Source organism: Rosa rugosa, chromosome 2 (assembly GCF_958449725.1).
Source record: "Rosa rugosa chromosome 2, drRosRugo1.1, whole genome shotgun sequence".
Lineage (NCBI taxonomy): Eukaryota > Viridiplantae > Streptophyta > Magnoliopsida > Rosales > Rosaceae > Rosa > Rosa rugosa.
Genome location: NC_084821.1, coordinates 8,775,871 through 8,794,651, shown reverse-complemented (window position 1 = coordinate 8,794,651; position 18,781 = coordinate 8,775,871). Strand labels below are relative to the sequence as shown.

The 18,781-nt window shown below is 37.9% G+C and overlaps 2 protein-coding genes across 3 annotated transcripts; one reads left to right on the top strand and one right to left on the bottom strand.

Annotated features, from left to right (window-relative positions):
* The first annotated feature begins 656 nt into the window (after window positions 1–656).
* On the top strand, window positions 657–2,325 carry LOC133733146 (transcription repressor OFP4-like). Its single transcript, XM_062160759.1, has one exon. The coding sequence runs from the start codon at window positions 1,024–1,026 to the stop codon at window positions 2,176–2,178; it is 1,155 nt and encodes a 384-aa protein (XP_062016743.1). The 5' UTR covers window positions 657–1,023; the 3' UTR covers window positions 2,179–2,325.
* A 10,777-nt stretch (window positions 2,326–13,102) lies between these two features.
* Window positions 13,103–18,032, bottom strand: LOC133731620 (probable serine/threonine-protein kinase WNK4). 2 transcript variants are annotated; one of them, XM_062158995.1, is made up of 7 exons: window positions 17,527–18,031; window positions 16,106–16,371; window positions 15,486–15,709; window positions 15,245–15,402; window positions 14,857–15,166; window positions 14,442–14,762; window positions 13,103–13,791 (listed from the first exon to the last, which is right to left on the bottom strand). In XM_062158995.1, exons 1-7 carry the CDS (start codon window positions 17,584–17,586, stop codon window positions 13,334–13,336), a joined length of 1,797 nt encoding a protein of 598 aa, XP_062014979.1. In that variant the 5' UTR covers window positions 17,587–18,031; the 3' UTR covers window positions 13,103–13,333. The 2 variants fall into 2 exon arrangements, with proteins under 2 accessions (XP_062014979.1, XP_062014980.1); XM_062158996.1 differs by lacking the exon at window positions 16,106–16,371 and having other exon boundaries at window positions 17,527–18,032.
* Window positions 18,033–18,781: the final 749 nt, after the last annotated feature.

The following is an 18,781-nucleotide window of genomic DNA, read 5'->3' as shown; positions in this document are numbered from 1 at the left end:
ATTTGCCACCTCTGAGTTTTGTTATTGAATTCCTAATCTATGAATTATGAACTATGAATTTGTAGACAAATGATGATTTTTCTAGCTTTGCCTCGAGAACAGGTGGGGCTTGTAGAAATTAAGACACTTGGAAAAAGGCATGGAATATCATCATTTGTAAAGCATGGATTTATGGGGGAAAAAACAGCACTTAGCAGACAAATGGGTCTTGGCTGTTACTAAAAATCATGATTAATGTAAGCTGCTTTAGGTAAACAACAGGAGGAGGATCCACATAAGATAAGAGCTTTGAAATCCTTCAAGGGACAACAAAGCATATAAAGCATCAAATAACTCGAGCTCTAATATGCTTCATTAGTTCTGGCACAGCTAATCCGATGTCATATGTAATATTTATACGAAACAAAATGGGAAGCCTTCAAGCTTAAGTTGGTACCAAACAATCACAAAATATTGTTCCCTTGGAACAGCTAGCTTTACTATGCAAATTTGATTCCATTGGAACTCATTTGACATTTTTCCTTTAAGCTATTAAAGTACATGAAAGAAGATAATAGAAAGTACAAAAGAAGGAAATAGAGAGGAAAAATCTATTGAGCTCAAGTACTAATTAAGCATAAGTTTTTATTTGATTAGCACATTTGAGCAACCTTGAAGTTGGTATATACTAAAAACGAAAAGAAAACAAACCTCAAGTCACACGAACCATCCCACAACTCATACAATGAGTAAATCAAGACATGCAGAGCCGGCAGAGATTCCGATCGCTCTATGCAGAAGTTGGGCTAGAAATTAATTGGCAGTACTAGACTAACTAGATTATGCTAAACAAAGGTATTAATTAGCCTCATGTTGCTTATTTATGTTGGTGATAATAATGAAGAACTAAATTTTCATACTAGTGGACCCAACTCCAACCTTCCATAGACTAAAACTTTTCAGCTTTTTAACTCTGTTTCTGCACTCCTAGCCTACTCATAAGAGTGAGAGACTGAGTTTGAGATACTCAATGTGCCACCATTGATGGGTAACTACAGATTCAGATTGTCAGATATGATACCAAATGCCTGGTTTTACAAGCTCAAAGATATGAGCAAAACCAGAAAACACAACACTACTTCTCCCAAGAAAAAACCACCAACCTCTACATTTCCTCCACAAAGAACCCATCTTTCACAAACCAGATACTCCTACTACATCACAACAGAACAACAACCCAACAGAGATGAAAAGTTCTACAACTCACCTACACACCCCCAAGCCTCAGATGCACATTTTCCAGAACAACCCAGAAGGTCGTCAACCAAAAGAAGCAGAAGGAAAGCTGTTTACAAGCCTTCACCTAAAAAACAAGTAACCTCTTCCTCTGTTTCCTCAGGCCATTGTAGCTGTCATGCCTCAATTCCTGAGTCTCCAGACTACTTTGGCTCATCTTCAAGTGAGAGAAATTCCCCTGAAACTCATGACTTTCATGAATTGATTCCATCCGAGTTTGAAAGCGACCAGTTGTGTGCTTCTGAGTTTGGCTCTTTTAACTGCAGAGTTAGTTCTTCAACTTCTGATACTATCATTGACATGAAAAAAGAAGGCTCAACCAAGAAAGTCCATGATGGGTTTGACATGATCTCAGAATTAGAGCTTCCTCGAATCTTGACAAAGCCAATGAAGTTTGATGATCATGATAAGGCCATTGAGTCCACCAAGTTAAGGAAAAGTACTTCATCCAAATTGAAGGAAACAAAAGGACACCGGTCTCTTTCTGTCAAGATAGTCAAGGAAGAAAGAAGCAGTGGTAGGACACAGAAGGATCAAAAAACCACAACTCTTTTCGTTCGAAACTCGTCTGCTTCTCCAACCGGCATAAGGCTTCGAGGAAACTCTCCAAGACTTGCAAGCAAGAAACTTCAGCAGCCCTGTGGTGCTAGAAAGAGTGTGTCAAAGAATAGAGGCATTTCGGACAGCTTTGCAGTTGTGAAGTCCTCATTTGACCCACAGAGGGACTTCAAGGACTCGATGAGGGAGATGATTGTGGAGAACAACATCAAGGAATCCAAAGATTTGGAGGACCTTCTTGCTTGTTATCTTTCACTCAACTCAAGGGAATACCATGATCTCATTGTCAAGGCTTTCGAGCAAATCTGGTTCGATATGGCTCACATCAAAATCTCAGATTCTTAGGTTATCAAATTTAAATGCATATATCTGTATAATCTTTTTAAGTTATGATGACTACTTTCTTTTCTCAATTCTAGGTTCATCTTATTCTTATATCTTTTGAAAGACTGCATGACTTGTTTCTCTGCTCTGTTAGGCATTTAAAAATGCATCTTATGAGTAAATGAAGTATTAATTTTGATCAAGTTTCGATCCGATTTTATGAATTTTCACTGTTAATTTATTGATTGAGCTAACCCTGAAATACAAATTAATTAGTACTGAATTTGAACCCTAGTGTCTGTACATTCTAAAATCTAAAATTGAGCATCATGAAAATGGCATTAGATGCAAGTTGTATAAGCATGTATTCTGTCTGAGGTGGGCTTTCACCCTACGAGTGAATCTAAGAATTGTTCTTCTTGTTTTGTTTTGGTTTCTTGTATGTATAATTTTAAAAAAGGACTATTGTTCATTTGTTCCCCCAAGTTTGTTTCTGGAAAGAAGCCAATCTACTTAGTACTAGACCATGAACTAGTAATGTAAAGCCAACAAATAAGAACCTGTACGTAGAGGGGTACAGAAGCCAGCGGAAAGTTTTGTCAGATAACCATGTACTGCACTAATGGTAACCATGTGTTTTCATTGCGTTTACTACAACATAGTTTTGGACATAAGCAAAACCGGAACAAGAAAAATGGAACATGTAGACTTGATGGCGAAATTTTCTAATAAGAACACAACAAGTTAAGAAGAAAATTTGAACGAAAACGTCTGCTTTTTACAAGAAATATATCACTAAGAATATATAAAAACAGGGGCAAACTATGATATTGTGACGTTTATCATACATTGATTTTACATATATTTGAATAAAAATTACAATTTATATGAATCAAAATTACAACATTAAGAACAAAATTACCTCATTCATTTACAATATTTACTTATAATTAAACCAATATTACAAAATTACAACATTGACAAATTTATTTAAAAACTTATAACAAGGATTGTACGTGGCGCAATTACCATTAATAGAACCTAATTAAACCCTAAGACTACACAAAATAGGACTCACATTACCACAAATTTGTTGTCATATTTGTAAATGTGTGTATGACATACAAATATGTACTATAGAACTTTCCAAAAAGAAAGGTTGCATGTAGTCTAAGGCTCATGAAACTTAATGACGTGAATTGATAAAACCCTATTATATTGTCCTATGAGCTTGTATTTGGGTGCGTCTTTCTAATTACTTTGTTCACCCTACAAGTTTCTGATTTATTAAAATACTAAAATATTTTAATAGAAAAGTATAATAATAGACAATATCTTATTAAATGGTTCTTGACCCAAAGCACCAAAATTGGCCAAAACTATCCCACTTACCCTAGCAACAGATTTTTATTCTCACTAACCCAACTTAAGGAGAAATGACAAATTTACCCTCATCCTAATTAAATAATTACACGTACCACTCAATTCCTCTCTCCAGTCACACGATGCATTCTCTCTCTCCTCCCTCTCTCTCTTCACTCCGGCAGCGCTCTCTCTCTTCCCTGTCGGCACCTTCTTCTTCTCTCTCTCTGTCGGCGCCGACGCCAACTTCTTCTTCTCTCTCTCTCCTCCCTCTCTCTACCGGCTTGACTGAAGACGACGAAGAAGCTCCGGTCGGAGCTACCTCGCCGGTGGATAACTCAGATCTCGATGCAAGGCCGGAAGTCATGGGCCCTACTCTCCGCCGTTCGATCCCAGTTGTCGCTGATCCATGCTCCACGACCTCGAAGAAATCCCAGTCTTCAACGCCTTGCTGGTCTGAGTTCGACTCTGACTACCGAGTTCGAGTTCGATTGCAACCGGAAAGGAGAAGAGGACATGGGTACCCAGATCAATTTCTGGGTGCCCAAATCAGAATTTTTTTTTTTTTTTTAAGTAATGGGACAGAAGGAAAGAAAAAAAAAGTTTTGAATGTCTATTGGGGGGCAATAGACGTCTATTGGAGGGCAATAGACGTTTTTAAATTGATATAATCTCTTCATTTTTTTCTTTAATCAAAATTTTATTTGTCTAATTTTAGGAAGATTAGTTCTCATTCCGGTTACTGAAAGTTCTATTGGGGGGCAATAGATGTCTATTGAGAGCAATAAACCTTTCCGGCGACCTATGAAATCTCCGACGACCTCTTTGGGGACCTCCGATGACCTCTTTGGGGACCTCCGACGATGTTTCAGAAAAGTCTGGTGGGCGGCGGCCGGTGACGGGAGTCCGGCGAAAGTTGGCCAGAATTCGGTGACCGGGCTCTGGCGAAGTCTCCTATGGTTTCTCTTTTCCATTTTCTCTCTCTCTCTCTCTCTCTCTCTTTAAGTAACAAATGGGTGAGGGTAAAATGGTATTAAAAAAAAAAACAAAAAAACAAAAAAAAAAACTTAATGGGGTATTAAGGAAGACTTCCATAGAGTGTTTTGGGTAAGGGGGAATTAAAAAAACTTAATGGGGTAAGTAGGAAAAAAATCCCTAGAAATAGGATAAATGGACAAAAACCCTATTAAAAATAACAATTATTTTTTTTATTACTACCCACTACAGAATACGAACTTAAACTTCATTCTTAATATTTTCATTCAATTCGTCGTTAAACCTGGTGAACTGATTGACTAAAACTTCATGAGATTGACTGGGAGAGACAAGGAGGAAGCCAAAAACAATTGAGAGGGACGTGGAGGAAGAAAAATAGAAAAAGAATTCGAGTTAAACTCCAAACTAGAAAAGGGTATTTTGGGTAGTGTAAATGGGTGAACAAAATAATCATGAAATTAAAAAAATATGTGTAGGACGAGAAGAGAATGTGAGGTAAACAAAGTAATTAGTAAACTGACAATTGCCACACCCCTTGTATTTTTGTTATTTTTGTTAGTCCTGAAATTAAGCTTAAGCCGTATAATGAACCAATGATATATACTAAAACTAGTAACTTTCATCTAAAATGTAAGCAAAATTAACATCTTTCTTCTGTACTACAATCTCTACACGGATATATAGAATTGAAATAGAGGACTCAACTCTGGACTTTCTCCAAACAAGAATTTGATATTGTGTTAGACAACTATTGTGCTTCAAAAGCTTAAGCTTTTAAGATCAATCTAATATAATAGATCAATGAAACATTTTTTTTTCTACTCTCTGAGTGTATAAGGTGCATCCCATAACAAGTGTAAAAAACTCGGAATTGGGTTCATATATTCAAACAACTACTTATCTAACCTGTAATTACCAGATGGAACAAAATTGATAGAGTTTGAGTAATGATAGTTATTCAAACAAGCAACAACACAAATAAAAGAACACAAGAATTGTTGAAGCAGTGTAAACCTCTCCACTGAGGAAACTTCACTGCGTGGCTTTTAACGTAGCCAACACGAGAATCAAATCCAATATAAATCAAGGTTGTTACAGATCACAAGTAGTGGTATTCAACTCAACCACATTGACTAGCAACAATGCTAACTTGCTCACAACTGTAAAAGACCTATTCTAAACAACTACAAAGCAATCTGTATAGATGAAGAAATCTGGACACGCTTTCAGATTCAGTCTTGCCTTGAAGCCTCACTGATCTCAATCACATATGCAAGTGATTAATGCAGTGAACAAGCAATATGATCAATCAATCAAACAAACAATGAGAGTTTTGTAAAACAGGTAGTGCAGACTATGCAGCACAATTAAAATTCTCAATCAGAAAACTCTACATCGTAAAGCAGTTTTCAAAACCTTTTATAGAGGATAAAGACTCCCCCTCTTTCCAATCACATTAAACACCGATTGAGATAAACATGGAAAGGTTTTTCAAAACAATATGTAATCACAATCTTTTATCTGATATGTATTCAAAAAAATTCTAAATGCAGATAAGATTTCCTAAAGTCCTTTCCTTAAACACTATTTGAATTGGAGAGTTTAGACCCACAATATATGCATCAATCACATGCAAATTGATATGATATGCAAACTAAAAGCTCTCTAAACCTAGACCACATTTTCAGAATTATATGGAGGAAAAAGAATCGTGCACAATCAATGCGTGTAACCCTAATTGATTCCTATTAGGAAAAATCTTTTGTTAAAATAAACAGACCTAAATCAATTAGGTCTTCAATGAGACGATTTTAACTGGTGAAAAATATCTTTGCATAATAAAATTTAAGAATAGAAAGATACTTTCCAAAAACAAACTTTCTAAAACCTAGGACTGACTCAAGGATTGCAACACAGGTTGCAATCCCAATGCATATGCTGACTCATGAGATGCATTTACCTGTAACGTATTTGAGATCAGTATTAGGCCCTTTTCCGGCCAGCTTCTTCAGTGATGAATTGTCATGATGTACTTCACTAGCTTTGTATGGGAATGCCAACAAATAACATATACAAAATCTTGTACTTACATAACCATTATATTATTGAAATACAAGTATCTCAGAAGTTTAAACTATTCAAAACTAGGCCAATGATGTGTATCAATACCAAAGACTGTCACGTGCAGTCTCATTTAGACTATCAACTATCAGAAATGGAGGATTCGAACCTAAACCCTTTTACAATTTTGCCAATAATGCATAACAAAAACAAAGTAACATACTGTAAACTTGGAGTAGATATTCGTCATAGTTTGATCACATTAATAGTTTGACAATGCAACATGGCTCCATGAGATACTCAATATTATTCCCTTACCACATCCCTATGGTTACGCCTCATTGAGTTGCAACTTTGTGCTAGCACTCTGGGATTTACGTAGCTTTATATGGGAAATGGTAAAAGGACTCATTTTCGAGGTTTGGAGATGATCATCTAGTGTTAGGGTACCACCATCTAACTTTTCCTAGTTTTGGGCCACTCCACTGTTTATAGAGGGCTGAAGAGGACCACTTATTGCACCCAAATATAACAGTGAGTTTTATAGTTCATAGAATCATAGCAGGTTGAGAGGTTGATTTTTGAGGTGTGACAAAAATTTGCTTATACTGGACCACCCATGTTTCACTAAAGATTAATTGACAATGATTATACATCTTAATATACCAAGTCCCAGTTTGGCATAAACTTAAGTGTAGAAAGCTGTTTGACTTATAAGTTAATTAAGTAGCAAAAGGTATTTGGTGGAATTTTATAATGAAGTTTAATTAAAAAATTACACTATTAAATTACTGCTTATAGAAAGTGGTAAAATATAATTTTAAAAAGCTACGGCTGCTTATTGTTTAAGCTAAGTTATCCCATGATCTAAATAGGTTAGCAAAACTATCTTTCCGTCGTGAGACTTTCTATTCTCATTCACCTTTTGCAGCGAGCCACACTAACATGAAATGGTTTTCAGCAAAACTATCTTTTATGATGTGGGATTTTACGGTTCTATAGTAGGTATAGATGAGTAGATTACTGAAATAAACAAACCTTAAATGAAAAGAAATCCAAATTGGCCACCAGATTCTATAACATGAGGGAGTTTGGAATCATAAGGACTACATCAGTCTGCAAAGGAACATGATCAATTCTTGTGTGAGATTGCACTGGTGGGATTCTTGCCACTCTAATGCAATGGATGCTAATGGACGTAACGTCTGTGGTCTACCAGAATATCGGTTTGTTTAATGGTTGTTGTGGTGCTTGATGTCTTATTGATTTCTAACTTACTGATTCCTCCCGACAATGCAAAGAATATTTGATTTTTCCTCTTTGGTTTGCTGCAAGCTGTTCTTTGCTGGGTTACTTCTGCATTTGGGTGACCTTATTAATTATTTGAGTGCTGCTGCTGCATTTTTCATCTTTCACTGCTGCTGCTGCATTTTTCATCTTTCACTGCTGCTGCTTATCTCTCTTCTTTTGCTGCTGCAGCATTTTTCACCTTATGCTGCTATGTTGCTGAAGACTTGAGACTTGAGAGGGTGTTCTACGTACAGTGACTTTACATGTTTTTGAGCTGATCTTTTGCTAGTAGTCTAGTACTCTAGTTTCTCTTTTTCTCCTTTTTTTAATTTGTTTTTAATGTGTTTTTGCTGTGTTCTGTCTTTTTGTATAGATTTTGACTGAATTTGTGTAATAAATCTCATATTAAAAAAAAAAAAAAAAATCATCTTTGAAAGTAAGACTAATATTTCATATGCTTCCAAATTCCATTCTGATTAGGATGAACAATGTACTTGGCATATGAGGCCAAGGACGAAAATTAAGTTCAGCATACATAGTTTTCTTATGAATCGAAGCATGACAACCCCAAAACCACTTCCATTGATCATGATTTTCTAACTACTCTTCGACACAAGAATGATGGTTATGGCTTAATTTGTATCCTCCTTTAAGTCATTGATTTAATGAAACTTCCTTAAATCAAAGGACTTAAAGAAAATCCTTCAACATAAGTGTAACATGCACTCATATCAGTAATGAAGGATTTTCTTTAAGTCCATTGATGCAACAAAACAAGTCGAATTAGGAGAGTCCACGAAATTCGAAATTGATCTACCGCTACATCTTGAGGTAATGATGCAATATGATCTCAAGCATTCTGCCTCAGTAAAAATGATTGCGCTCCCATGTTTCCTCTCATAATAACTACTCATTGGAATGGCATGTGGCCTTATTTTCCACCTACCTACTCATCATTGGAGGATCTGGAAGTGGTAATTTTGTGACAGTCATGCATTGGCCGGGTCATTTCTCCAATAAAAGAAAGGGACACGGTCGATCAAATCCAATTCAATTCATCTAACCCCACAAGGAAATGTGCATCCCACGAATCTCGGTCATCGACTCTTTTCGATGTTTAATATCAACCAGACTAGAGCCTATAGATTTCCCTAATTAGCAAAACATTCATCAAAGGATTTTTCCCAGAAGCAGCTACCTTTCCTTTGAAAGGCCAATAATAATTTAACTAGTCTGGAATTTCGCATTCGATAAATGCGCACACGAGTGAGAAGACAAACATCTTCTAATGTACAGACATGGACATATCATACAGCCTCACATCAAACACCTAACCAGTTATATCCACCCATATATTTGTGCTCTGAATTCCGATATATATGCAAACTTGCTAACTTGTCATGTCATGTCATTTGATTGATTGATTGATTTTGAATTGATGATCTTTATGATGCAATGTGAAGATCATTTTGCTTTTTTTGAAAATGGCAGAGGTACTACCCTAGCTGGGTGCCTCTCATTAAAAGATCATTTTGCCTTTTAAGAATGCAAAGTGTAACCAGTCCCTTAAGTAAAGGTAGACATGTTAATGAATTGAATTTTGATCTGAATTCGGTTCGGATCCGTTTTTAATAGACGGGTTTGGATTTGATCATTTGACAAGTCTAAGTAAATGGTGTTTTACAAATCATCCGAATATAAGTTGTTTTCACATTGCACCTTATTGTTTAAAACATATTCATTTCATCTTCAAAGAAACAAAAGTAGCTTGTAACAAAAAAAAAACAAAAGTAGCTTTGCTAAAGCACTCAAATATAAAAAAGTCGAATAGTTTTAGAACGCGCCCCGCGTGCGGAGAGAAAAGAGAACATAGGTTGTTCGTGCTATCTCTCCCGGCCTAACGCTGTCGGCACTCCCGCCGCTACGTTCCGGTCTGGGAGAGAATGATGGTCCAGGTTCGCAGCATGGTTCTATGGCAGAGGTGTAGTACAGGGTTGGAGCATGGTGGCTCAATCTCGGAATGGGCATATCAATTTCGATCTATTCTTCCTGGATCTTGGGCAAGAGCAGACGAGGAGCAGCGGCGAGTGATGGCGTCACTGTTGTTATCGATCTGTGCAGTAGCTGGGATCTCATGGCAATGTTGAAGCCGGAAAGGTCTGGCTCGTTGTGGGATCAGGTCTCGGACAGTAGTAGGGTTTTGGTGGTCTGCTACGTGGTGCGGCGGTGCGGAGGCGTAGGAATGCAGCGCAGCGTCGTAGTGCTGCAAGGAGGTAGCGTGGTGACGACGGTGAGTTGGCAACATGTGTGGTGGGCTGCAGCGCTGTGTCCTTGAGGAAAGTGGTGGTTGGGCTAGGCCTTTGCTTTACGGCCTTGCTACAGGCCTTTTATTTCTAGTTGTTTGGTTTCGAGTTGTTTTTTTACAGTTGTTATTTTGTCGGTAATAAGTCTCCGCCTTGTTTTAAAAAAATGTAGGACATGGTGGGCTTTGTGTCGGTCTATGCACCTTGTGTGCCTTGTCTTCTCTAGATAGATGGCGAGTTCCTTGCATTGGCAAATAGTCGCATCCTCCTAGTTGCAGTAACGTGTCTGCTTTAGGTAGGCGGCGAGTTCCTTGCTTTGTCAAATTGTCGCAGCCTCCTAGTGGCAGGGTGAAACTAGTGTTGCCATATTTATCTTCCGACGGCAACATAGTAGGAAAACTGTGCAATTGATAATTATGTTACATTGTAATCGGGTTACATATCGAGTTATCTTTCCATTATGTCACCGCTACGTCAAAGTAAATGGAGTAGCCATTAGAGCACTCTTTGGTAGTTGGTGCTTGTTATTCCTGATATCATTTCGGGACATACTCTAGATGCTTATTGTAATCAGGGGTTCATACTTTATGTCCCCCTCCTCTTGTATTCGACAGTTTCATTAATCAACGCTTGAGGGCAGTCGCAACAGCCTTTATTCAAAAAAAAAAACACTCAAATTTTTTTTTTAGGGGAATTAATTAAATTCATAGATGCTTAAACACCAATACAATCAAAATGAATAGTTTCCACCACACCCTGAGGTCCCGTTTGTTAGCTAAGAAATCAAATCTGAAATGTAAAATAGTTTTTCGTTCTATTAAATTGTCATGTTTGGTTAAGTCATAAGTCTGGAAAGGAAAGTAAAATAAATGGGTTGACCGGAGTTCAATTCCATAAAAGAGGCGGAATAGAAATACTATCAGGCCCCGTTTAGATGGCAGGAAATCATGGTATGGAATGAGAATTAATTTCATTTTCCATTCAGATGTGCTGTTTGGTTGTAATTAAAGATTAGAAAGGAAATAAAAAATAAGATTTGACTGGAAATTGACTCCCTCATAAAGCCTGAATAGAATTACCTAGTCATGGGTGGTATTCTATTTCCATTTCCCACTGTCAAAGGCAAAATTACATTAATTATCCCTCTAAAAATTTATATTCCCCACCAATATTCCTTATAAATTGATGTACTTTAATTAGTAAAAGGGCGTTATTGAAAATTATAATTCTATATTTCATTCTTATGACTTACCAAACACTACAATAGAAATGAAAAATTAATTCCAAAATTTAATTTCTAGTAATATTCCAAACACTCACATGGAAATACCAAATCATATTCCATTCCATATCCGTCTGGAAAGGAAAATAAATCATTTTCCAATTTTGACATTCCAGCTAACCAAACGGGGCCTCAGGGTGTGGTATTTCAATTCCTTCACTCAATGGAATTGAAAATTTACTTGTTTAGCCCTTCATAAAATCTGGTCAATTAATAATTCTTATCTCCACTCATTCCATTTTAATCTTCCATATTTAATTCGATTTGGCATTATTGGAAAATCATTAACAAATTAATTATCTCAAACCATTTTCTAATCTCAAGTCTTGAATCCTTCCAAACACCACAAATAGAAATGCTAAATCAATATATTCCATTCCATCCTTGAAAGGAAAATTAGTACAATTTTTTTTCCCGGTCAACCAAACGGGGCCTGAGGAGCTTCCGCTAAAAATAACGACAGACTATCTATATTTCTAGCTAATTGTGCAAGTAGATGGGCCACCTGATTGGCAGATCGTCTAACATGAGCTAAAACATTCAAATTAGGGGGTAAAATGTTTCGTTTCAATGAGTTCGGATTTTTTTTTTTTGAGGAAACAGAATCAGGTTCCATTAATAATATCAACGACCTCACTCGGTCAAGTTAGAGGAATTTAAATTCCTCAAATTACATCTCGATGCACAAATAGCCTGCAGAGAGCAGAACTACTAAAAAACAAAAATAAAACAAGCTAACAAAGAAAATGCAGAAAGTAAAAATACTCCTACTCCTACTCCTATCTAATCATAAATTAGAGCAACCGGTTTGACGAGCGTTGATGCCTAAGACTTTCATTGGTGTACATCGCCACTCTTCAAAGCAACAAAAAACTAAAGGATTTGCCACTCTCCAACAACCCAAATCAAAGCCATGCCCAAAAGAAAGAAGGAAAAAAGAAAGGGTTAGCCCAGCTGGGCTGTAGCTAGGCTACAAGGCTATAGCCCAGCTCGACTAAGGCCTATTGGCCTAAACCCTAAATGGAGCCACTAGGGGTAGCGCTCCGTCACTTTTCCGGCGGGCGGCCTCGGCTCTCCACCATCGTTGTGATTAAGAAGAGACTCCCGACCAAGCCCGAACTTGAAAAGTGCTCCGCTGTCTCCTCTACGACCTGACTTCAGACCCAAGACTCCGCCTCAGAGCCGCCGCCAACCACCTTCGAGAAGCACAGGTCCCTCCCCAAATCCTCTTTAAGCCGCCTCCTGAAGCCACCACCGATCTACAAGACCGACCTTTAGCACCCAGACGAGGTTGCTCTGAATCAAAACTCCATTGTGATCAAACACCGCCTCCGTCACCGACTGCAACTCTCACCGTGCTTGCACCATCGCCGTGCCCTTCACCTCGCTGCCCTCTCGCTGGAGCCTCGCCGGTGCTTGGTCTGGGGAATGTGAATTCGCCGCTGCCAATGAACGAAACCCTAAGGTTTCCTCCAAGGTCACTCCGAAAAGCTCGAAGGCCGTCTGAGAAAATTTCTCTCCGTTTTATTTCGTTTCAATGAGTTGGGATTATTTCAACAATAATCTGCACTATGAAAACCCTAGACTTGATGGATGCAAAATGCAATTAGTCCCTCATTTTATGGCAAGCACTAAAAGAGATCAGGGGCAATCAAGAACTAAACCACCACGGCCAGTTATTTATTCTGATAAAAACATTAACTAGGCATAATTACAATCGTTTGCTCTTTTGGCCTAAGCATAATTACAATCAATTGAAACTATATTTCTTTACAATATGTAAATGACCGGATTCTGGTAGTGGTCGACATGGTTCTCCACATTTGGGTCCATTTGTAAAAGCAGCACTCTCACTCACTTTACTATTCATCAGGAATGTAAATTATCCGTTTCTTGTGGAACGTGCATTAGATGCAGCCCCTGATGATGGCTTCGACAGCTTCGTTGAAACCTCACAAGGTGCTTGAAATCCGATGTTTTCCACAGCTCCAACTGTCTTAAACAAACGCCTCCTGTTCACTTCTTCCACCAAAGACCGGTGTAGTAATTGACTTCGTACGTCTACTAGTGACCTATTCCTCATCAAAGTACAGCTATCCATGGTCCTTTTATCCATTGAACCCGATGCTAGTAAACCTTTGCATTTAGCCAAAGACTTCCCAGCATAGTGGTTTTCTTCAGGACAAAACCTGGTGGACTTGTGACATTTTGATATGGGGTGTTTGTCTCCTCCTGCAGGGCTCAAATTGTACTCGTGCTCATTGCCAGAGATGAAATGTACATTGGAATACATTCCTGACTGTGAAGAACTTTGAGAACTGATCTCATCAAATAAATCATCTGCAACAGAACAACATTGCAATTGAAACTTATGATTCAAAATGATAAGATAGGCTAGCTTTAATCATGTTATAATTCTAGCAGGAAAATGTAGCCCAGTCCTATAGAAATAAATGATAGGATTGCATCACGACATGACAGTGGTTGCCCTACTCTCTTCCACCCATAATAATGTTGTACTGCAATTGGTCTTACCACGGGCCACTTTCGAAGCCCAAAGGTGACTTAGACAGGGGTTGAACATACACTTTATTTACCCCCAAAATCAGCCTGGGCTGGAAGGCAATCCATTCGTGCTGGCCTATGTAGGTTACTATGGGTTGAATGACTGTCGAAATTTCCATGAAGCAATCAAGAAATGATGATGTGATTTAAGGTTGAAGTTAAGTCAGTAAAATGTCTTGACATGGTGCTAGAGACTTCAGATGAAACCCTATCTTCATCAGGGATGGTTATAGGCAATGGAACATGGTTACAACTAAAGCAATTGATCTCCAATGGATTTCAAAGAGATAACATAAACAAAAATCTTCTAACTACCGCAAGACTAGAATGTGATAATGACGGCAGCGTTGGTCTTGGAAAGATCTTAACCAAAATTAATAGAGGGAAGTTACAGCCAAATTAACTTTAGATTATATTAGGCATACCTTGGAGGTGATCACAACCATTTGTCATTCCATTAATCCTGTGAGAACACATCAAGCCTGAGAATGATGACTGAGACGAAGAGCAGGAGGAGAAAGAATGAAAGGGATAATGAGAACCATCATCATCATCTTGATAATTAAATGTATGGTATGCTTCAGTCTTCCAATCTGGTACTAGAGCAGATATCTCCCCTTCAATCATCTTCGCAATTTCAAATGGCTCCCAAGCAATGATCTCCAGTTCCTTCACCATTTCGGTTGCAACATCAATTGGAGTGTCATTTAATATGTCAAAAGGAAAATATATGTTCCTGTGGGAACCTGCATGAAAAAACAATAAGAGAAACGTTCTCATTTGAATCTCTTGATATTTTGCTTGAACTATGACAATATCAAAAGAAAGTTAGAAGAGTACCATCCTTATCAGCACTCTGAACTCTAAGAAAGATGGTATCATCTTCAGGATTCAACTTTCCCGTGATTGTCATGTGAGTCCTGGTTGGATCATCACGCAATTGCAGTTTCTCTATTTCTTTGGCATTTAAAAATGGCTTTGGATGTCTGAACTTTCCCAATAGCAATGGTTCAACTTTATTGCACTCGAGAAATGGATCGAGCAATAATTCTTTTGCCGATAATCTCTCGGAAGCATTTACTAAGCATTTTGCAACAAATCCTTGTGCTTTAAAGTCTTGAATCCGGTAGAATGCTCCTGGAAGCTTCCCCTGAACAAATACAGTGGCAGGGGGTAAGGTTCTTCTTCATTGATATCTATTAATCATGATATCAAAACTTCACCTTACCGATGTCACTTTCTTGTAGATTTGTGCAGGGTTGACACATTCACCATATGGGTATTCAGACGTAAGCATCTCTAAAACACACATGCCAAATGAATAGACATCAACTAGTTCAGTGTAATCTTCCTCATATAGCTCTGGTGCCATGAACTCTGGAGTGCCTAAAAGAATGAAGAGAATCTACTTATAAATAGAGGAAATAAGTATACCAGCATTTATGTGTTAATGATCGATAAAGGAGTACCTATAACACTATGAGCACATTGGGAACCACGGAGAATTGCTGCAAGCCCTAAATCACCAATTTTGACTTGCCCAAGATGTCCATTGACAAAGATGTTGTCACACTTGAGATCTCTATGAATTACTGGAGGATCATTTCCATGCAAATAAACAAGACCCTGAAGGATCTGGCGTGCCCAGTTCTTAATGGCTCGGATGTCTATCCAGGGGTATTTCTTTCTATACCTGCAAGATGGAAGATACAGTAAGTTATTTATACTTTTGCAAACAACGAATCGAATTGAATTTGGAATCACTTTTCAACTTATTATAACTAATCATTTCAAAAATAAAAATTTAGAAAACATTCAGAAAAAAAAAAAAATTAAAAAATAAAACAACAACAACAACACTGTGTATTCAGATATCAGTCACAGTTCTTAATCATGTATAAACAGGATTCTGCTGATTATTTAGTCCTGATGACCCTAAATTTTAATGAAGATGACTTTTGAAAGGGCAGAGACTACAGTTGGGGTCTATTGCCATGTTCTCCTTTTGGCTATGCTTGGCCTAGCCCCAAGGATGTGCAAGTTAACAGTCTAAAGGAGTTGGCAATATTAGAGTGGGAAAGAAAATTACTCTCTTAGTGTCCCTGAAGTGAACATTTCGGTAATGAAGTTAAAAGTTTTGTGATCAACATTGATCCACGAGGTGTAGAACCGAATAATGGAGTCATGACTGAGGGTGCTGAGGAGGTGGACCTCTGAATAGAGCCGTTGCAAATCCTCTGGTGAGCGAAGCACTTCACTGAACTTCACCTGATTCCATGCCACCTCCATCCCAAGAAGCTCATCAATTGCCTTGTACACTGTTTTCATTGCTCCTTTACCAAGAACTTCTTCAAACTATTAATGACAAAAAAAAAAAAAAAAAATTACTTATATATGAAGCAGAACCAACCAATTGACCCATCAATTAACTAAGATAGTAACAAGTCTCTTGATCATTACATCCTACGACAATGGCTTTGTAAAAACAGATGAATGCCTAAATTGTACTCGCTAATTTTACAAATATATAGTTAATTAGTCTTGATCGCTTACATAATGTTCTAAAACGAATCTGGCAATTTTAATTTTTTTCAAGTCCGCACAAGAAATTATAGCAAACATGTCCGCCGACTCCTCTCATGAATAAGCAACTGATTGTTGCAATAAATATCAGGAAAATGCTTAGCTTAGTTAAGATTACTAATCTATGGCAGAATAGCTTAATATAACTACCCTCCATTATAACTTTACAATCATTCAATCCAATTGAAAATATAGATAAATATAGCAGCAAGGTTCTCAGATAAGCCAAGCAAAGCCTTTTTCTTTTACTAAACAATGATAATCTGTTCCTCAGTTTGGTTAACTTTCCAAAAGCACCATTAATCAAATTCCAGAGAGCTCAGAGCAAATGGAATCATATATACTATAAAGAGAAAAATCTGGCATCTTGTATTAAATTAATGTTCTTTCTAATGGCCAATTGTTAAGGCATAAAGGTGAAGGACCTCCCAGCCGACAAGTAATCCTACACAAATATACTACTTTAATGGTGGAATAGGCCGTAACTCACCCGTTACAAACAATCTCTTGGATCCTCTAATATCTAAATCTAAACTCGTCAACTTTTGTTGCCCAAACATATTTTGTTTGTATGTATACAAAAATATACTGTCCGTATACGTACATACACACATACATACATATACATATAAAAATCCCAACTGGGACAAAGTCAAGGACCTGCTTCCAAAGCGGTGACGATGATCACTTCCATGGTGGGTTTGAGCTAGTTTTCAAAACCCATTTCTTTAAACAGTTCAACAACAATAAAGCATGAAACTTTAATACAACAAAGAACTAAATCACCATGAATTCATGAAAACCATAACTTCTGGCAACTGGGTTAGCTTTCTCCAACTCCAATCATCTTCTAAAACGAAAAAAGCAAGCTAATTGCAGAGAATGAATCCATGAATGAAATGAAACAAGTATAAGCAACATGCATACCCGACCATAGCGACCAGTAGGATCCATCTCCACATAGCCAGAGTTTTGTGCACTCAACATGTTTCGACGAATTGCCTCAAAACAAATATAACAAGGAAAACGAAGAGGGAATATATAGCGGCAAAGTAGTGTGTAGCAAAATGAAAAGGGTATGGAGGAAAATCAAATCCGAGGCTTTCCCTCGTGGTTTTCGTAGGAGAAGAGACCAAATAAGAGCCAGAAGAGGCTAGAGTGGTCAATCCGGAGCATAATCCAACCCATTATTCCCACTACAACAGCGCGTGGTGCCCACTCGAGATCCTCAGCAACCATTTTGGGTTTTTAAACTAGGGGAATCCAAGTGAGGGTGGTTTGGGGAATTCAAGAGAACCACAACGGTACGGAACTTGAAGAATCTGTGGCTGGACATTGTTAATGTTGATGAAAACTGAAGAAGAGGAATCCAAGTAATTGAAAATTGAGGTTGTGGAAGACTTGTAGTTGTTGTTTGGCTTTGGAGTTGAGGACAAAGTGAGGACCCGAGTTAAACTTAAATAGAGAGGGGGGGACGGAGGTGATGGGAGGGCGGTCCCTACGTGACGGAGGAGGAGCTGCTACCCGTGGTGGATTTTTTTTTTTTTTTTTTTTTTTAAACCCCACCCCACTCCCACCCTGGATGGGGCTCGAACTCTTGACCTCTCATATAAGAGACCAAAGCCTTACCACCCCACCAAACACACACACACACACAAAACCCTTGATGGAGCTGCTACCCCACCAAACACACACACCCCACCAAACCCTTGATGGAGCTGCTACCCGTGGTGGATTGCGTAGGTAAAGTTTTTGGCTTTGGTTTGGTGGGTTTTTGGGGATTTCGGTTTTACTATTGTACACGTACCATAAATACAGGTTTTGTTGTTTGATTATGACTTGTGAGCTTGCTTGGGAATCCCATATGTCCCAGGAGTTCATTTGGACAAAGTCTTCTTGTATTATCAGAACTTGTGAGCGTTTGTAAGAACTCTGACGAGTTTTTGCGTGACGGGGTTTTGTTAGAAGCACAAGAACACTGTTATTGGTCGACTACTAGCGGCTTTTTTAAGAAAGCACATCAAAACGGTTTTTTAAGAAAAGAAAAAAAAACAATGTACGTTTGGTATATTAAATGTAAATTAACTTCATGTAGTAGTGGATTAACTTCATAATTCATACAGTCATAGATTAGCTCGGAATTAAGTTAAACTGCTCTACTAATACATGAAACAAGTCTATA